Below are 20,220 nucleotides of genomic sequence, written 5' to 3'. Positions count from 1 at the left end.
GATTTGAACCGTATGCACATGAACAAACATTTTAGTTCCCAAATATGAACTTGAGAGATGTATTGAATTTTACTTTTGTTGCTGGTTTTGTTTTCACATCTGACACCATGTTGTTGGTTGGACAGTATTCCAAATGTATTTCTCTATTATTAACAGTTGACATGATAAAGTGAAACTTTATGTCAACATATTTGCCTTTTTACAGGGTTTGTCGCCAGCGACGTGGTTGCGAATTTTAAATTAAAATACATCACTGTTTTATTCTCTAAATGTTAGAGTCTTAAAAAATGATTTCAGTGTTTATAACTTAACTAACTTAAATATTTCATTATTCGTTTCAGTATTCATTAAACTACGGTGATTCATTATTTATTTCAAGATTCATTGAACTGTTTTAGTAATAATTTAGTATTCAATGTTTAATCGTGACATTGTTTACTTTTTCAATATTTGTGTCACTATTTTGTTCAATCTTAATATTATGGACAATTATTTTGCAAGTAAGGTTTTTGTTATTTATTGTGGCCACTTGCTTTTGAAGAAAGTGCCTTTCGCTTCTTGTACGAGAGGATTCTTTGTGAAGCCAAAACAACACGACCTTGACTGATAAGTGGGCTCAACGCAGAAAAAATATATTTTTGTTTTAAGATTACACAGTTCCTGTCAAATAAATCTTCATCTTCCTGTGTGCATCAGTATCTTCCCACGCACCCATTGAGATCACTCAGCAGACTGACCCAAAAGACAATTTATTTTCCAGACTATCTCATTGATCTTCCCTAACTGCTGAAAATTCCACAACAATCTGGGGTCAGACGTGGGATAGCTGAAGATCCGCCGGTGAAATTCAGGGATGCTGGCAGGTAACCTCCGGGGTTCAATTAAGACAGCAGCAGCAATGAACTGCGTGATGCGGATCATCTCCTCCGTGGTGACAAATAAACGCTGACTCCAGTCGCCATCAAGTTGCCAACTCCTGACATTCCAAAACCTTTGAGAGAAACTGAGACGATTTGCGTTTCTCTTTCTGGTTCTTTTTAGAGTTCAACTTCTTGTTCAGTTTTTCACCTTTTCACACAGCGTAATGAAGGCCAGTTGAGCAAGTGGAACAAGTGATTTTATTGATGATTGTGGAAGGCAACGATTTCATAAGCACAGTTTCTTCTCACACCTTTTCCATTAAGTACGATTAAAAAGACAACTGAAAAGCATAACGTTAACAAATGTTGTTCCAGGAAAAGGTAATTAATTTCATTGATAATGTTTGATATAAAAACAAAACAACTCATCATCACTCAGAGACAATGGTTATTCTGGCACTGATCACATTGGCTTAATGTCAATAAAAAAAGCTTTTCAAAATTAAATTTATCATATTTTATTCAAAATCACATTTACATCTTACCACAAAGAGTCAATTCCTTCCGTTTTTTTTTTTTTTTTTTTTTTTAAGCTTCAAGGATTGCTGCAATTCTCACCAGCACAATTGTGACTCTCAGCACCCTGTTTAGTGAAGAATTTTTTAGCACAAACGCTGCAACTGAATGGCTTTTCTCCACTGTGTGTTCTTGTGTGGTTCGTTAAAAGCGACTTACGATAGAAACTCTTTCCACAAACTGAGCAGGAAAAAGGCTTTTCTCCACTGTGTGTTCTTAAGTGGATTGTTAAATTAGACTTTTGAGAGAAGCTTTTGCCACAAACTGAGCAAGAAAAAGGTTTTTCTCCACTGTGTTTTCTTGTGTGGATTGTTAAATTAGACTTTTGAGAGAAGATTTTGCCACAAACTGAGCAAGAAAAAGGTTTTTCTCCACTATGGATGGTTGTGTGTTTTATTAAATGCGACTTACGATAGAAATTCTTTCCACAAATTGAGCAGGAAAAAGGTTTTTCACCACTGTGTGTTCTTGTATGTTCTGTTAATCGTGACTTTTGAGAGAAACTTTTCCTACAAATTGAGCAGAAAAAAGGTTTTTCTCCACTGTGTGTTCTTGAGTGTTCTGTTAAACTTGAGTTTATGGAGAAGTGTTTTCCACAAACTGAGCAGGAAAAAGGGTTTTCTCCACTGTGTATTGTTGTGTGTTTTCTTAAATATGACTTAAAAGAAAAGCTTTTGCCACAAACTGAGCAGGAAAAAGGCTTCTCTCCACTGTGTGTTCTTGTGTGTTCTGTTAAATGTGACTTTTGAGAGAAACTTTTTCCGCAAACTGAGCAGGAAAAATGTTTTTCTCCACTGTGTATTGTTGTGTGTTTTATTAAATATGACTTTAAAGAAAAGCTTTTGCCACAAACCGAGCATGAAAAAGGCTTCTCTCCACTGTGTGTTCTTGTGTGCCTTATAAATTGTGCCTTTTGTGAGAAGCTTTTGCGACAAAATGAGCATGAAAATGTTTTTTCTCCACTGTGTGTTCTTGTGTGCGGTTTTAAAGACAACTTTGAAGTTAATGAGTCAGTGTGACGTGCCCTTTCACCTATGGCTTGCCCATCATCGTCATCATCATCATCATCGTCATGAGCGTCTGATAATGTGTCCTCATTATGGGCTTGTGATGGCCCCCAGTGGTCTTCATCACCTTCTGTTGTCACGTGATGACTTGAGCTGCTGCTTGTAGGCTCCGCCCCTCTGTTGTCCTCACTCACATCCTTGTTTTCATCTTCAGCCTTTATAGGGAGAACGTTCACTGGTGACTTGTTGATCTCCTCCTCCTCCTCCTCCTTTTTGATGTGAGTCAAGTCTGGCTCCTCTTTCACAGAACGGAGATCGTTTTCACTGACGTCTGTAGGACACAAATAGACAAATTTGGTTTGGTCAAGTCAAACCTCAAGCGGTGACTTTGTCTAATATTGTTTCTACCGTACTACCTTGCCTTGTGCCTGCCGCACACGGAGCAATGCATGCGACCCCAACTTGGACCAGACCATGGGGACACTTCACAAAATTCCGTCCTACGATGTAAACCTCCCTTTCGCAGCACAACGGTGATAAACGCGCATTTAAAAAGGAAGCACGTTGCGGCTGATGCCCAATTTCATTCCGGACATCGTCACAGACGTTTCTGGAAGCGAGCTGAAGTTAGCACACACAGGCTATTGTGTGCGTCTGATGGAACACCTGTTGTGGGACCCTAACTTATTGATGGGGGCCACTGGGGGCCATCGCAACATAATGTCATTGATAGAATAGGAATCCTTCAAGTTTTTCATTTTGCATTCAGAGATACAGTGGAACCTCGGTTCTCGAACGACTCTGAGGTCCAACAAAAAAAAGAGAAATTCTTGCTTCGCAGTTCGAACAAACCTCGGAGTTCGAACGCCGGTACGACGCGTGAGTGCGCACGCGAGGGTGGGATGCTGAACGGCGTACGGGTGTAGATCGCTCTCTCTCTCTCTTCGTGACCAACTGTTGTCGCGTGCGGACGTGCTGCGTTTTGCTCTCGCGTTTTATATAGGTGTACGAAGTGTTTTAGCCCCTAATCATGCCTCCAAAGAAAGTCAGTGCAAGCAGCAAAGGAATGGTTTCGGTGTTCGAACAATTCGCTTTTCGAACAGGGTTCTGGAACGGATTATGGTCGAGAACCGAGGTTCCACTGTAGTTTCATCGTGGGTACTTTTTGGTTCCATTATAATTTGGATACCTGAAAGAATTAAAGGGGCCCTGGTAGAACAGGGGGTTGTGACATTCTCCCTTTTTAAACCCATAGTAAGCCAAAGATGCAGATGCATTCCTTGCAGCATGCGCTTGTTCACTGATGAGATCCGTGCAACCCTGGATGGATGCATTCAATGTATTTTAAATGTTTGGATGAGGTGAAACTATGCACATGTGCACAAAACTGTGCAGGGCCACCCGAGGTTCATTGACCGAGCCAGTAAAATTTTCATAAATAAGACCAACACGTACTTGATTTTTTAAAAAACGTAATCCTTTGTGTTATATCCACGAAAATTCATCAACCGCCATTGATCATTTTGCCCCAGTGTGTACAGTTTTTAGAGTCAGATTGAATCATTCCAGAAGGAACAAGATTTGTCAAAGAAGTTTTCAAAAACGAGACACGCCTGCACAAATAAATCACCCAACCAAGATTGTCTTTGTCACTTGCGAGGAGCAGTCCGGCAAAGAGAAAAGCTTTCCCGCTCCTGTGCGGCGTTTTATTGAAGCACAGCAAAGCAAATTTGTATATGACAACCCATAAAGAATGGAAAAACATGAACACTGACTTTATCACACCCGTCCACACGCTTCCTGTTGTTCGAACGGTTTCAGCTTACAACACAATGTTTGGGTCACACTTCTGTTAAATGCGAGCTAAACGGTTTCCTGTCAAACACGGTTCAAGACGTGCATCTGTTTTCGTGACTTCCTGCTAAACTGCCAGCATAGACACAACCCTGTTACCACTGAACTCACGTTTTCCTGTTTAAGAAGTCCATGTTTTTGTGACCTTCTATTAACCTGTGTGGTTGATGTGTGGGTCTGGCTCAGCTTCCCTCCGCACAGGTCGCTGGGCATGACAGAATTGGTGATGGTAAGAACCTCTCTGACACAGCCATTTTGGTTCGAAAGAGATTTTATTCTCGTCACATGCTGATGTCAAAAGAAGTCTCCCCAAAAAAGAGAAAAGGGAAAGGGTGTCCCCTCACTTTCCTTCTTATCGGGAATGGCCAAACTGGACATGAATGTCTAACTTTACCTTGTTGCATATGCATTCTCATTGTACTAGTCTTTGATTTTTCCCCCAAAGCTCCCTACGGCGAGAGCAGATGTGGTTGCTCTTTGAAGTGGCCTTCCGGTGCCATCTTGACTGCTTCTATCACCTCGAGTGCTCCACACCTAGAGCTGGTCAAGCCTTTTGTCCTCCTGGACACTATCTCATTCACATTGGAATTTCAAAACCAAAACTGGTCACTTCTTTAGTCTCCAATCCCCTCATAGTTAAAGAGAATTACTAAAATGTTCATAAGAGTGAATAAAAAAATACACTACATATTTCCCCCCCCTCGAGGCAATCTTGTCCTGATAAAGCAAAAACGACACCAGCATGTCACCAAAAATCCCATTCCAACCTTTTATATGAATCCATTGCCTAAAATTTGGGAAACCTAATTGACTAAAACCTAAATCATGTTCAAGGCATGCTACATAAGGGTAGTTTAACTAGGAAAACTAAGTGTATGGCCAAATTGCTCCCTGGTGTCACTCACACCTCCTGCAGGACCACACATAAATCCAGCAATAATTCCAAAAAATCCCAAATCAACCACCTCGGTCACGAAGGAGTTCCCCCCGCAATGTTAGATCTTTAAGCAAACCGGCAGTAACACTTTCCAGTTTAGTCCATATGGAGGAATCAAAGCTTCGCTGAACTTTTCTCGTGAACCTGCTTCCACAAGGCAAGTAGGATGATGGAACACCGTTACAGAACAGAATAAATCCACAGCGTGATAAAGGCATGATAGGACAAGAAACAAACACACAAAATACAAATACGAGTCAAATGATATGCAAAAACATAGTTGAGGCCACGCTCCAGCAAGAGAATCCGATGACATCGTGTCACTCGAGAGCTGCCAAGCCCTCGTCACCGACGAGCTCTTGCTAACAGTATTGTTTCAGATGATCACGTCCACATCTTATGACCCTCATAGGAGTCCTCCTCGTCGCTTGCTCCAAGTGAGATTCCAGTCTGCATCCAACTCCATCTACACTTCACCTGAAATACAACAAGCAGACACACTCCACACAAATATTGAGCACCAGAGAGGCCAATGAAATCCATTTTCCACAGGAAAGAGTCCATTCCAGGATGTGGAGGGCACCAAGACTGGTGCAGTCCTCATCCCAGCCATCATCGCCAGAATGCCCTCCTTCGCCCCCAAGCTGTGCCGGCATTAACTCTGTCAAATGGGGAAGGCGCAGATATAGCAAAAACAAATTGGAGACGCGGTGGAGCAGAGCACAACGTCAGTGAGACCCCGGGTCCACGACCCCTCTGGCAGAGACGGAAACAGAGCTTTCGCTTCAGAGTGGCCCATTCATTGTCTACCACAGTGCCGAGAAATTCTGAAAATGTTCCATAACAGAGGAATTCGTAATGGGTGCTGAAGCACCACCCTGGTCTCAGAGCTGCCCAGTCGACTGGAACGGAGGACAACATATGCTTCCCCCGGCGGATGTGCACAGTCAAATTCAGTCCAACTGGAAATTCAGTCCCACTCGAATTCCAGTGTTTGTTTCACAGGTGCGGGTTCGGTCCATGGCAGTGACTCAGCCAATCTCAAGAGTCCCACAAGCGTGACAGTGTTGTTGCTCACTGGGATATGCAGAAGAAGCTTGCAAAGTGTGGAATATCTTGTTCCACCATCAAAAACTGTTGTCCATCAGTCGTCAACGGAATGCCAAGACCTGCGAGTCCTTGAATGCGGAGGCTCCGCGGGCACCCCTATCGTGGAATGGGTTCCCAATCGGGTTGAGGCGTCAAGTGTGCATTTGGAAGCCATAGAAGCGTTGTCGGAGGAGGGGGTAGCGATGGCGCCCCGTGCTAGAGGAGCTCTTTGTGACAGGCATGGCGCTGGACCACAGAATGGCACATTTCAGGAAGTGGCTCGGTTTGGACCGCTCATCACCCAGTGACCCCACAGCAAGAGCACGTCCCACTCACAACCCATGTCTATAACCACCCCTACTTCTGTTACGTGACCTTGTTGACCGGCATGTGCGGACAACAAGCCTGCTGTGGGCACTGCGTCACCAGAACCTGGCCTAGGAGCAGCGGAAATGGAAAGAGCAGACGCAATGGGAGCTGCATGCGTCGGCTGCTGGATTAACTGCTTCCCCCAGTTGTCGTGACCCGTGCCGGTCACGCCTGTTTTGTTGTTGTTTTCGTCACCTCCCTGCCATGTGCACTTTTGTTTATGTTTCTCAGCTGAGCAGAGGCATCTCCTCCGACAACCGACTCCGCCCGCGTCATCACGAGTGGGAGACCAGCCCACCGGCGCCGCACCTGACATCCATCCACTGACTAATTACACACACTATTTAAGCCACCTACACTGACTGCCCGGCGTCGGATAATTTTCCTGCACTGCTCACGTTCATGACCCTGGTATCGATTGTTCTCATGTTCATGCATTTTTGCTCTTGCGATCTCTGTGTTCCACGTTTTGCCAGCTATTGCTCGGTCTCTTTTTGTTCCTCGTTTTCTCCAATTGGTTTTCCCTCTTGCCCTTTTGGCAAGCTATTTATGTTGATCGTTTTTCCTTTTCCTTGCCGGTGCAAGCGCTTTTCGTTCCGTCGTTTATCTCCTTCCTGGTGTTAGCTTTTCTCCGCCAGCGCTTTGTGTTTTCTCCTGATTTATCGACGGATGTAATGCTAAGATAGATATATTTGCCTTAATTGATGATTGGACTTCCACTATTGTGAATCAATAAACACTCTTTGTTAAACTGATTTTCCTGTGTCCGCGTTTGGAGAGTCCTGCCACCTTCTTCCCAGCGTTTCGCTGGCAAGACCCTGACAGAATTATCCGACCAGAACACGAGTAATCATAGGGTACGTATCTGAACAGCGTATCTCTTGCTACGTACCAGCGAAACTGTCGGCTCAGCCCCAGGCCCTCCACACAACGGTACGCCTCGATCCTTACTGTGTTCCATGCCACAAAGTGCCCAATACGATACGTGGAAGTGTGCTTCTCTTCATTATTTCTGTTATCAGCTCATAATTTTCCTGCTAAAATTTACACCATGGCCAGGGTCTGTGCTCAAACTGAGCTTATTCACGACTATGTTGTCTATAGCTATAGTTTTACACTTCTTATTTCTCATCTCTTTAACCACTAGACCTTTCTTTTCTTTATCCTCTGCACATTTCTCCCGCGCTAGTCCCCATTTACATAGTTCCTATCATTATTTTTTTTCATTTATTTATTTATTTTTTAATAAATTTTCGTATGTTCTTTCACAGTGCGGTTACTTTGACATCTTTTAATGTCTTAATCATTATAGAGGCCTCTTGTTTAAACAATAATTGAAACTAACACAGGGACATTTTCCATGACCAATCAGCCAGCAGACCCACACGCACAAGCTCTCTTTAACGACCCCAAAAGCCCCGACCGCTTGGACACAGGCGCACAACACCCATTGTGAGTAAAAGCATCTCACCTAAAGTTCAGCCGGCCGGCTGTTGAACGCCTGCGCCCCAGCACCCTTGAGACCATCAATGGAGCAAGAATCCTGTTTGTGACGCCAAAAATTTGGTATATTTTGTTGTTGATGTGTGGGTCTGGCTCAGCTTCCCTCCGGACAGGTCGCTGAGCATGGCAGAATTGGTGATGGAAAAAAATTCTCTGACACAGCCATTTTGGTTATTTTTGTCACATGCTGATGTCAAAAGAAGTCTCCCCAAAAAGGGAAAGGTGATACGTAGGAAATGTATATGTTAGTTTAATACCTGAAGTGAACTTGTGATACTGTTGTACTGTCTATTCAAAATGTTCAATAAAGTTTGTTCAAAAAAAAAAAAAGGGCCTCGACCACATCCACCGACCCGTCCACACCGGAACAAAAACACCCACCGCTAAACTCTTCTGATTTAGTGTATAACTGAATGTAAATTTATCACAGAATGTCCAGTGCTACTCTAAAGGACTACGATATAATTCATCAAGTCTTTGTGTCCCGATAACCTCATCTTCGCGCGTTGATGCTTTTCGGCGTAGTTAGCTTATCTTGTTAGCTAGCTAGCCGCTAACGAAATGAGGCACATGACTCATCGCCAAGCAGAGATCAAGTGCGGATTTTTTGGAATTATTATTTGAAAATGTGCGAAAGAACGACACCCAAGGACAAAGAGGAACTTTGTGGAATAAAAGAAGAAAACGAAGCAGGTTTGTACACGTTTTACTCTCATTTGCTTTGTAAAGAACGACTTTCTATCTTTAAAAATATGCATCACAACATTAAGTTGTTTGGGGAAATCGTTCAAGGTTATTGCCGTTTTTTTTTTTAAATATTGCCTTTTACTTGCCGGGTTGCTGAACATTTGTTGATGCCAAATGAAATCAGTGCGGAAAACGTTTGCCAAAGAATAACCAATAGTGGGGGGTGAACTCCATGTTTTTCCCAGTATAAAATTTGAACTGATTATTTAACATTTTACATTTTATGGTTTTTATATTTTGTTCAAGCAATTTCTTACTAAAAATGTGCACACTGCCGCGAAAAGGTAAATGGCGGTTGATCAATTTTAGTGAATAAAACACAAAATATTAAGTTTTTTTTAAAAAAATCAAGTACGTATTGGTATTATTTATTTATTAACTTTTTACTGGCTCGGTCAATGAACCTCGGGTGGCCCTGCACTGTTCTGTGCACGTGTGCATAGTTTCACCTCATCCAAACAATTAAAATACATTGAATGCATCCACCCAAGGTTGCACGGATCTTATCAGTGAACAAGCGCATGCTGCAAGGAATCCATCTGCATCTTTGTCTTACTATGGGCTTAAAAAGGGAGTATGCCACAACCCCCTTTTCTACCAACAAGGCCAGGAACATTTATTTCCTGGTAATAAAGTTCCTGTGGCCCAGGTGGTTTGCATCTCCCCCACAAGTCAAAGTTCTTGATAATTTATGCAAATGTCAATGATGATGTATCAGTGGGAGGTCTTGTGTTCCTTTATTACTCATTACTGACACCCTATGGCTGTTAAGCATCATTGCAGTTCCAAAATAATTCAGTGAACTCTTAAAATATTATGGTGTATCTTAGTTGAATTATAATACATATTCCAGAAACGTCTGTGACTATGTCAGGAATGAAATCGGGCATCAGCTGCAACGTGCTTCCTTTTTAAATGCTCGTTGAGCACAGTTGTGCTGCGAAAGGGAGGTTTACATCGTAGGACGTAATTTTGTGAAATGCCCCCATGGTCCGGTCCAAGTTGGGGACCACGCATTGCTCCGTATGCGGCAGGCACAAGTCAAGGTAGCACGGTAGAAAATAAGACAAAGTTGTTGCCTGAGCTTTGACTTGACCAAACCAAATTTGTCTTATTGTGTCCTGCAGACGTCAGTGAAAACGATTTCCTTTCTGTGAAAGAGGAGCCAGACTTGACTCACATCAAAAAGAAGGAGGAGGAGGAGATCAACAAGTCACCAGTGAACGTTCTCCCTATCAAGACTGAAGATGAAAACAAGGATGAGAGTGACGACAACAAAGGGGCGGAGCCTACAAGCAGCAGCTCAAGTCATCACGTGATAACAGAAGGTGATGAAGACCACTGGGGGCCATCACAAGTACATAATAAGGACACATTATCAGACGCTCATGACGATGATGATGATGATGATGATGGGCAAGCCAAAGGTGAAAGGGCATGTCACACTGACTCATTCACTTCAAAGCTGTCTTTAAAAGGGCACGGAAAAACTCACAGTGGTGAAAAACCTTTTTCTTGCTCGGTTTGTGGCAAAAGCTTCTCTCGAAAGTTTCATTTAACAATCCACACAAGAACACACAGTGGAGAAACATCTTTTACCTGCTCAGTATGTGGCAAAAGCTTCTATCAAAAGTTTGATTTAACAATCCACACAAGAATGCACAGTGGAGAAAAACCTTTTTCTTGCTCAGTTTGCGGCAAAAGCTTCTCTCGGAAGTCTCATTTAGTAAGGCACACAGGAACGCACAGTGGAGAAAAACCTTTTTCTTGCTCAGTTTGTGGCAAAAGCTTCTCTCGGAAGTCTCATTTAGTAAGGCACACAAGAACGCACAGTGGAGAAAAACCTTTTTCTTGCTCAGTTTGTGGAAAATGCTTCTCTCAAAAGTCAAGTTTAACAGAACACACAAGAACACACAGTGGAGAAAAACCTTTTTCTTGCTCAGTTTGTGGAAAATGCTTCTCACAAAAGTCAAGTTTAACAAGCCACACAAGAAAGCACACTGGAGAAAACCCTTTTCCCTGCTCAGTTTGTGGTAGACGCTTCTCTGTAAAGTCAAATTTAACTTGTCACACAAGAACACACACTGGAGAAAACCCTTTTTCTTGCTCAGTATGTGGCAAAAGCTTCTCTCATAAGGCAAGTTTCACAAAACACACAAGAACACACACTGGTGAAAAACCTTTTTTCTGCTCAATTTGTGGCAAGAGTTTCTCTCAAAAGTCGCATTTACGACGCCACACAAGAGCACACAGTGGAGACAAGCCATTCAGTTGCAGCGTTTGTGCAAAAAAATTCTTTTCTAAAAAGGGTGCTGCGAGACACAATTGTGCTGGTGACAAAAGCAGCGATCCTTGAAGCTTAAAAAAAGACAACAAAAAAATGAAGGAACTGACTCTTTGTGGTAAGATGTAAATTTAGATTTTGAATAAAATCTGAAAAATTTTATTTTGCAAAGCTCTTTTATTGGCACTAAGCCAATGGGGTCAGAGCCAGAATTATCAATGTGTTTGTGTGATGATTTTTTTGTGTGTTTACATCAAACATGTAAATAAAATTAATTGCCTTTGCATGGAACAACATTTGTGAACATTATGCTTTTCAGTTTTCTTTTTAAACGTACTTAATGGGAAAGGTGTGAGAAGAAACGGTGCTTATGAAATCGGTGCCTTCCACAATCATCAATAAAATCACTTGTTCCACTTGCTCAACTGGCCTTCATTACGCTGTGTGAAAAGGTGAAAAACTGATCTAGAAGTTGAACGATAAAAAGAGCCAGAAGGAGAAACGCGAATAGTCTCAGTTTCTCTCAAAGGTTTTGGTATGTCAGGAGTTGGCAACTTGATGGCGACTGGAGTCAGCGCTGGTTTTCTCACTGTGTTTGGCTGGTTCGTATATGTATGGTCCATTGAACAAAATTCAAACTCTTCAAATATCCCCTCAGATATATTTAATATTTCGCTTTCTGAATAAATTTCTGACGAGCTAAAATCACTTTCTAGGTTGAGCTCTATTAAGTGTGTGGGGTTTGTTGCTAAACAGAATCTCACTTCGGAAAAACTATAATTTTGTCAAATATACTAAATACTTTTTTCATGCTATATTATATTTTTTATACTTTGGATTAGTTATATAATTAAATAGGGAAATATTAAAATTGGAAACCACATACAGACTTAATTCAATTAAGAAGAAATATCGAAACATTTTATAAATATTGAACTCATTGAGAAGAGTCCCAGTATTGAAATAAATATTGAAATATAAAAAATACTTATGTATTAAATTAATTCAATAACCCGACCCCGGATGAGCGGCAGAAAATGGCTGGATGGATGGAATAATTTAAATTGCATACATATTCAAATGAACAAATATGTTAAGAAATATTCAAGAGTGAAATGAAAAAGTTTAAATTAATATTGATATAATGTTGCATATTATAATAATTGAATAAATATTGTAGTATTACATCAGCAAGCTTAAATATACATTGAAATACATTTTTAAAAAATTCATGTTTTTTTTAAATGGCCTAATATAGATATGGGAAGTAACTCTCTTTATGAAACTATGAAGGGACTGGAGCTCACAGAAGTGACCAGTCTTGGTTCTGAAGTTCCGATGTAACCAGATACTGCCCTGAGAGAAAATAGGCCTGAGCATTGTTTATGGTGGGGGCAATTCTCTCGCCAGGTCAGTGACCTTCCAGGGTATGGAAGTAATTTAAGGTGCCTTCAGTGAAGTCCTACTTTGTTCTACTAGAATGAATCCCCATCAAAATACCATCATTTATGACACCACGGCTGGACAAATAATATCCAGAAACACACTTACGCACCACTGAGTGAGTGTTGGACGATATAGCTTCTCTTGAAAGGTCCGACTTGAAAATGTCCTTGCAAGTGTATCTGCAATTAAATCCACACTTTTCCCTCCTTCGGCCATTGTGGTTAAAAAAAAGCAAGAATATATTTTAGATTTTCGAACGGCCGCCAATTACGACTTTCGAGTGTGTTGATTCGGCATTGCGCTGCCCCCTCACGAGTGAGTATCCAATCACAAAACGCGTTCATCACCCTCAGCATAAGGCCAGCGAGAAGGCTCACTGTAACCAACTCGTGATCTGATTGGCTATCGCAACCGTCTAACAAGGCTGTGAAATTGAAAACCTACAACAATCAGCCAATCAAAACAAAGGGATGTTGTAGGCTAAAAGTGACAGCAAAGGGAAGACAACACAAATTAACGTTCAAAATTGTGCCAAGTGGACTGGAGTCAATCCTTGGAGACTAGGCGTCTGAAGAGCTTGGACTGGTAAAAAGAATTTACCAAATCAACAGCAAGGATGTCAATAAGAACAACAAAGTGTTGAAGAGTGAAGGTAGTAAGAGTATAGTGAACAAATACTTTTCTGTCTTCAAAGGACAAGGGACGCTACCTTACACTTATAAAATACATCTCAAGGAAGATGCTAAACCTGTAGTACATGCCCCGAGAAGAGTTCCAGCCCCTCTCAAAGAGAGATTAAAAAAGGAACTGAGCAGAATGACACCGATCGGAGTCATAGAGAAAGTGGAAGAACCCACCGACTGGGTAAATTCCGTCACGTGTGTTAAAAAGAGGAACTTCCCAGAGTTACGTGTTTGCCTCGACCCCAAAGATCTGAATAAAAACATTAAAAGAGAACATTATCAGATTCCCAAGCGTGAAGAAATCCTGAGTGACATGGCAGGTGCTAAATTCTTCAGCAAATTAGAAGCATCGCATGGATTTTGGCAGCTGAAGCTGGACACTGAAAGCAGCAGGTACACCACCTTCAACACACCATTTGGGCGTTTCTGTTTTCTGAGACTGCCATTTGGCATAAAGTCTGCGCCTGAGATCTTTCACAGAGCTATGGAGTCAATCATAGAAGGTCTGGAAGGAACCCGTGTGTACATTGATGATTTGGTTGTCTGGGGAAACACGGAACAAGAACACAATGAAAGACTTGAGGAACTGCTACAAAGAGTTAAAATGAATGGACTTAAACTAAAACGAGAGAAATGTCTGTTTGGAGTTACAGAATTGACATTCTTGGGAGACAAGCTCACGGCAGATGGAGTGGTGCCAGGCAGAACCAAAGTGCAAGCAATACTGGACATGCCATTTCCAACTGAGAAAAAGTGACTTCTGCGAGCAATGGGGATGATAAACTTCCTGGGCAAGTTCATTCCAAACCTCTCTTCAAGAACAAAGTCCCTAAGTTTGCTGCTGCATCACAACATAGTCTTTGAGTGGACAACAAAACATGACGAAGAATGGCAAGATCTAAAGAGAACTGTGACAGCTGAGCCAGTCCTTGCCTCCTTTGATCCATCAAAACCAACCAAAATTTCCACGGATGCGTCGAAAGATGGGCTAGGTGCCGTACGGCTGCAAAAGGCGAGAGACACATGGCAACCTGTAGCCGATGCATCCAGGTCAATGTCAGAGACTGAAAAACGCTCTGCTCAGATCGAAAAGGAGTCACTGGGTCTAGTGTTTGGATTTGGCAAATTTCACACGTATGTTTATGGACTGCCCACATTCATAGCAGAGACTGATCATAAGCCACTGATTTCAATTAGGAAGAAAAATCTCAATGACATGACGCCCAGAATTCAACGCATGATGATGACATTGCAGCGCTATGATTTTGAGCTAATATACACGCCTGAAAAATACATTGTGCTTGCTGATGCGTTATCCCGAGTGCCGCACCCTAACAGTGACATCAAGGACTGCGTTACGGCGGAGGAGGCTGAGGCTCACATCATCACTTCAAGCCCTTTATACCGACAGGCAAATGGCCAGGCTGAGAAGGGAGTGCAAATCATCAAGAGACTGCTAAGGAAGGCCAAGGATGATGCATCTGATCCTTACCTTGCCCTATTGAGTTACAGAGCTGCACCTCTGTAGTGTGGAGCTTCTTCGCCTGCTGACCTACTCATGTGCCGTAAGCTTCGCACCACGCTTCCACAAATACCACAAGGACATGACAACAACATTTGGTTTGAAAATAAGAGAATGCTCAAACTCAAACAGAAAATTGCATATGACAGAGCTACAAAACATCTGGAACCTCTTTCTGAGAAAGACACTGTAAGGATTGAGGGACCTAATTGTTGGGACAGAAAAGCGACTGTCCTCAGCGAAGCCGAACCGAGATCTTACATTGTGGAAACAAAGGATGGACAAAGAGTGAGGAGGAACAGGAGGAGTTTGCTGAAGGTTCCCGGGAACTGTAAGAAATCTTCTGATAAGGCTGAGGCTGCAAAGCAGGTGGATACATCGAAGGAGCACAGACCAAAACCACCAGCAACTTCTGGGATTACTGAACCTCTTCGAAGATCAACAAGAGTTAGACGACAACCGGACAGGCTGATTGAAAATGTTTAATGTTGTGTTATTGTTGCTAAAATTGTTGTAGAGCTGCTTGTTGTCAGAAAAAAATGGGTAGATATTGAAAAGAAGTGAAAATAATTGCGAACAAAACAAAATTATTATAATAATAATTATAAAATAAAAAAGCTTTATTAAAAAAAAGGCATAGGCATTGATTAACGTTTGAAAGGGAGATGTAATGATAGCCGTTATATCATTAGTCACTAGTTAGCAGTATTGCCTGATGTGTGTGTGGTCACCAGACGAACTCGTGTGTACGCACATAGACGAGAATGCAAGTCAATAAATAAAGAGACACAAGCTTGCAGCATCACTGGACCTGCGTGACTTCTTAAGATAGAAGACGGAACATTACAGTAACCATTAAAAAAAACCGTATAGTAACCATAAAATTGTTTTTTAAAAAAACGTATCGTAAACATACTAAAGCTGTTGCTTTATGTTATTTACAAAGAATTTTTGTTTACAATCCCCCTGGCTCTTCTTTTTGTCTTTTCTATATTATGTACGTATTAATAGCTGTGTTTGGTTTGCAAATGTCAATAAAGTTTATACAAAAAACTATGAGTAAATATTTATCATCTCATCAATATTTGCAAAACAGAGTACCGAGTTTCGAGATCCTCACAATAATAGTTCTCAAAATTATATATCTTATCAATTTAGCTTAGTTTATGGATATTTTATTGACAATCTAACATCAATATACAAAGACAGAAAAAAATTGGTGGTGGTGGGGCGCGAATCTTTTTCTTCTTGGAAGGGGCGGGCGTGAAATAATTGAGAGGCACTGCTAGTATATGCAGACATCATATTCATACAATCTTGCAGCCCGAGTGAACCACAGCATTGTTGCTTCGTTCGGTAGGAGAAACGTAAACGTCCCACTGCTGTTGCAGCAGCGGCTTCTCGAGGCATCGGCGGAAGTGACGTAGGAGCTGACTCGCCAATGTGGCGTTAATTTAGTTATTTTGTTATTTTTTTTATCAACCGATTTAAAATATTATATAAAATATATATTGAAATAGAACAGCCAGGGGTAAAAACAAACACAGAGGCAAAGAAATATATTTGAAAAATACGCGCTTAAAGCATGACGTCATAAGCAAGCGCGCAGCTTCCGAAGGACCTCGACCACATCCACCGACCCGTCCACTACGGAACAAAAACACCCACCGCTAAATTCTTCTGATTTAGTGTGGAACTGACTGTAAATTTTTCACAGAATGTCCAGTGCTACTCTAAAGTACCACGACATAATTCATTAAGTCTTTGTGTGCCGATAACCTCATCTTCGCTCGTTGATCCTTTTCGGCGTAGTTAGCTTAGCTTGATAGCTAGCTAGCCGCTAACGAAAAGAGGCACATGACTCATCGCCAAGCAGAGATCAAGTGTGGATTTTTTGGAATTATCTTTTGAAAATGTGTGCAAGAACGACACCCAAGTACGAAGAGGAACTTTGTGGAATAAAAGAAGAGAACGAGCAACATCTTCAACTTCTGGGCGAAGTTAACAAGCAGCCTCCTGTTGTGCTACACAAAGCAGGTTTGTACACGTCTTACTCTTATTTGCTTTGTAAAGAACGACTTTCTATCGTTCGGAATATGCATCACAACATTAAGTTGTTTGGGGAAATGCGTTCAAGGTTATTGCCGTTTTATTTTTAAATATTGCCTTTTACTTGCAGGTCTGCTGAACATTTGTTGATGCCAAATGAAATCAGTGCAGGAAATAAATGCCAAAGAAAAACCATTAGTGGGGGGTGAACTCCATGTTTTTCCAAGTATCAAATTTGAACTGATTATTTAACATTTTACATTTTCTGGTTTTTATATCTTGCTCAAGCAATTCCTTACGGAAAGAATTCTGCCTGACTCTAAACAATGTGCACACTGCGGCGAAAACATCAATGGCGGTTGATCAATTTTAGTGAATAAAACACAAAATATTAAGTTTTAAAAAAAAAACAAGTACGTATTGGTCTTATTTATTTATTAACTTTGTACTGTCTTGGTCGGGTGAGAGTCAAAGAACCTCGGGTGGCCCTGCACTGTTTTGTGCACGTGTGCATAGTTTCACCTCATCCAAATATTTAAAATACATTTAATGCATCCATCCAGGGTTGCACGGATCTCATCAGTGAACAAGCGCATGCTGCAAGGAATCCATCTGCATCTTTGTCTTACTATGGGCTTAAAAAGGAAGAACGTCACAACCCCCTTTTCTACCTACAAGTACAGGAACAATTAGTTCCTGGTAATAAAATTCCTGTGGCCCAGGTGGTTTGGATCTCCCCCACAACTCATAGTTCCTGGTAATTTATCCAAATGACAATGATGATGTATCAGTGGGAGGTCTTGTGTTACTTTGTTACTCATTACTGACACCCTATGGCTGTTAAGCATCATTGCAGTTCGAAAATAATTCAGTGAACTCTAAAAAAATATTATCGTGTATCTTAGTTGAATTTGAATACATATTCCAGAAACGTCTGTGACTATGTCAGGAATGAAATCGGGCATCAGCCGCAACGTGCTTCCTTTTTAAATGCTCGTTTATCACTGTTGTGCTGCTAAAGGGAGGTTTACGTCGGAGGACGTAATTTTGTGAAATGCCCCCATGGTCCAGTCCAAGTTGGGGTTGCACGCATTGCTGCATATGCGGCAGGCACAAGTCAAGATAGCACGGTAGAAAATAAGAGAAAGTCACCGCCTGAGGTTTGACTTGACCAAACCAAATTTGTCTTTCTGTGTCCTACAGACGTCAGTGAAAACGATCTCCGTTCTGTGAAAGAGGAGCCAGACTTGACTCACATCAAAAAGGAGGAGGAGGAGGAGGAGGAGATCAACAAGTCACCAGTGAATGTTCTCCCTATAAAGACTGAAGATGAAAACAAGGATGAGAGTGAGGACAACAGAGGGGCGGAGCCTCCAAGCAGCAGCTCAAGTCATCATGTGATAACAGAAGGTGATGAAGACCACTGGGGGCCATCACAAGCACATAATGAGGAGACATTATAAGACGCTCATGACGATGATGAGACTAATGATGATGATGATGATGGGCAAGCCAAAGGTGAAAGGGCATGTCACACCGACTCGTTCACTTCAAAGCTGTCTTTAAAAGGGCACAGAAAAACACACAGTGGTGAAAAACCTTTTTCCTGCTCAGTTTGTGGCAAAAGCTTCTCTCGAAAGTCTTATTTAGTAAGGCACACAAGAACGCACAGTGGAGAAAAACCTTTTTCTTGCTCAGTTTGTGGCAAAAGCTTCTCTCGAAAGTTTTATTTAACAATACACACAAGAACGCACAGTGGAGAAAAACCTTTTTCTTGCTCAGTTTGTGGCAAAAGCTTCTCTTTTAAGTCAAATTTAACAAGTCACACAAGAATACATAGTAGAGAAAACCCTTTTTCTTGCTCAGTTTGTGGAAAATGCTTCTCTCAAAAGGCAAATTTAACAGAACACGCAAGAACACACACTGGAGAAAAACCTTTTACTTGCTCAGTTTGTGGTAAAAGCTTCTCTCAAAATTCAAGTTTAACAATCCACACAAGAACGCACAGTGGAGAAAAACCTTTTTCCTGCTCAGTTTGTGGTAGACGCTTCTCTGAAAAGTCAAATTTAACTTGTCACACAAGAACACACACTGGAGAAAACCCTTTTTCTTGTTCAGTTTGTGGCAAAAGCTTTTCTTTTAAGACAAATTTAAAAACACATATACGATTACACACTGGAGAAAAACCTTTTACTTGCTCAGTTTGTGGTAAAAGCTTCTCTCAAAATTCAAGTTTAACAATCCACACAAGAACGCACAGTGGAGAAAAACCTTTTTCCTGCTCAGTTTGTGGAAGACTCTTCTCTGTAAAGTCAAATTTAACTTGTCACACAAGAACACACACTGGAGAACAACCTTTTTCTTGCTCAGTTTGTGGCAAGAGTTTCTCCCAAAATTCTCATTTAACAATCCACACAACAACACACACTGGAGAAAACCCTTTTTCCTGCTCAGTTTGTGGCAAAGGCTTTTCTGTGAGGTCAAGTTTACGAAGCCACACAAGAACACACAATGGAGACAAGCCATTCAGTTGCAGCGTTTGTTCTAAAAAATTTGCCACGAAACAGGGAGCTGAGAGACACGATTGTGCTGGCGACAATTGCTGCGATCCTTGAAACTTAAATAAAAGACAAAAAAAACTGAAGGAACTGACTCTTAGTGGTAAGATGTAAATTTTGATTTTGAATAAAATATGAAAAAAAGAATTTTGCAAAGCTCTTTTATTGACATTTAGCCAATGTGATCAGTGCCAGAAGAACCAATGTGTCTGAGTGATGATGATTTGTTTTGGTGTTTACATCAAACATGTAAATAAAATTAATTGCCTTTGCCTGGAATAACATTTGTTAACGTTATGCTTTTCAGTTGTCTTTTTAATCGTACCTAATGGAAAAGGTGTGAGAAGAAACTGTGCTTATGAAATCGGTGCCTTCCACAATCATCAATAAAATGACTTGTTCCACTTGCTCAACTGGCCTTCATTACACTGCGTGAAAAGGTGATAAACAGATGTAGAAGTTGAACTATAAATAGAACAAGAAAGAGAAACGCAAATAGTCTCAGTTTCTCTCAAAGGTTTTGGAATGTCAGGAGTTGGCAACTTGATGGCGACTGGAGTCAGCGCTGGTTTTCTCGCTGTGTTTGGCTGGCTCGTATATGTATGGTCCATTGAACAAAACTCAAACTCTTCAAATATCCCCTCACATACATTTAATATTTCGCTTTCTGAATAAATTTCTGACTTGCAAAAAACACTTTCTAGGTTGAGCTCTATCAAGTGTTTGGGGTTTGTTG

At 41.3% G+C, this 20,220-nt stretch overlaps 2 protein-coding genes across 2 annotated transcripts; one reads left to right on the top strand and one right to left on the bottom strand.

Moving 5' to 3' along the window:
- Nucleotides 1–1,447: 1,447 nt before the first annotated feature.
- Nucleotides 1,448–6,968, bottom strand: LOC148342107 (uncharacterized). The gene is made up of 2 exons (XM_088288062.1): nt 6,951–6,968; nt 1,448–2,658 (listed from the first exon to the last, which is right to left on the bottom strand). Exons 1-2 carry the CDS (start codon nt 6,966–6,968, stop codon nt 1,456–1,458), a joined length of 1,221 nt encoding a protein of 406 aa, XP_088144188.1. The 3' UTR covers nt 1,448–1,455.
- A 1,658-nt stretch (nt 6,969–8,626) lies between these two features.
- LOC148342106 (uncharacterized) lies at nt 8,627–19,846 on the top strand. Its single transcript, XM_088288061.1, has 2 exons — nt 8,627–8,668; nt 18,411–19,846. Exons 1-2 carry the CDS (start codon nt 8,627–8,629, stop codon nt 19,539–19,541), a joined length of 1,173 nt encoding a protein of 390 aa, XP_088144187.1. The 3' UTR covers nt 19,542–19,846.
- The last annotated feature ends 374 nt before the right edge of the window (nt 19,847–20,220 follow it).

This window comes from Idiotropiscis lumnitzeri, chromosome 2, assembly GCF_059441095.1.
Source record: "Idiotropiscis lumnitzeri isolate Australia: NSW breed Sydney's pygmy pipehorse chromosome 2, RoL_Ilum_1.0, whole genome shotgun sequence".
NCBI lineage: Eukaryota > Metazoa > Chordata > Actinopteri > Syngnathiformes > Syngnathidae > Idiotropiscis > Idiotropiscis lumnitzeri.
This window is presented reverse-complemented; position numbering and strand designations above follow the sequence as displayed.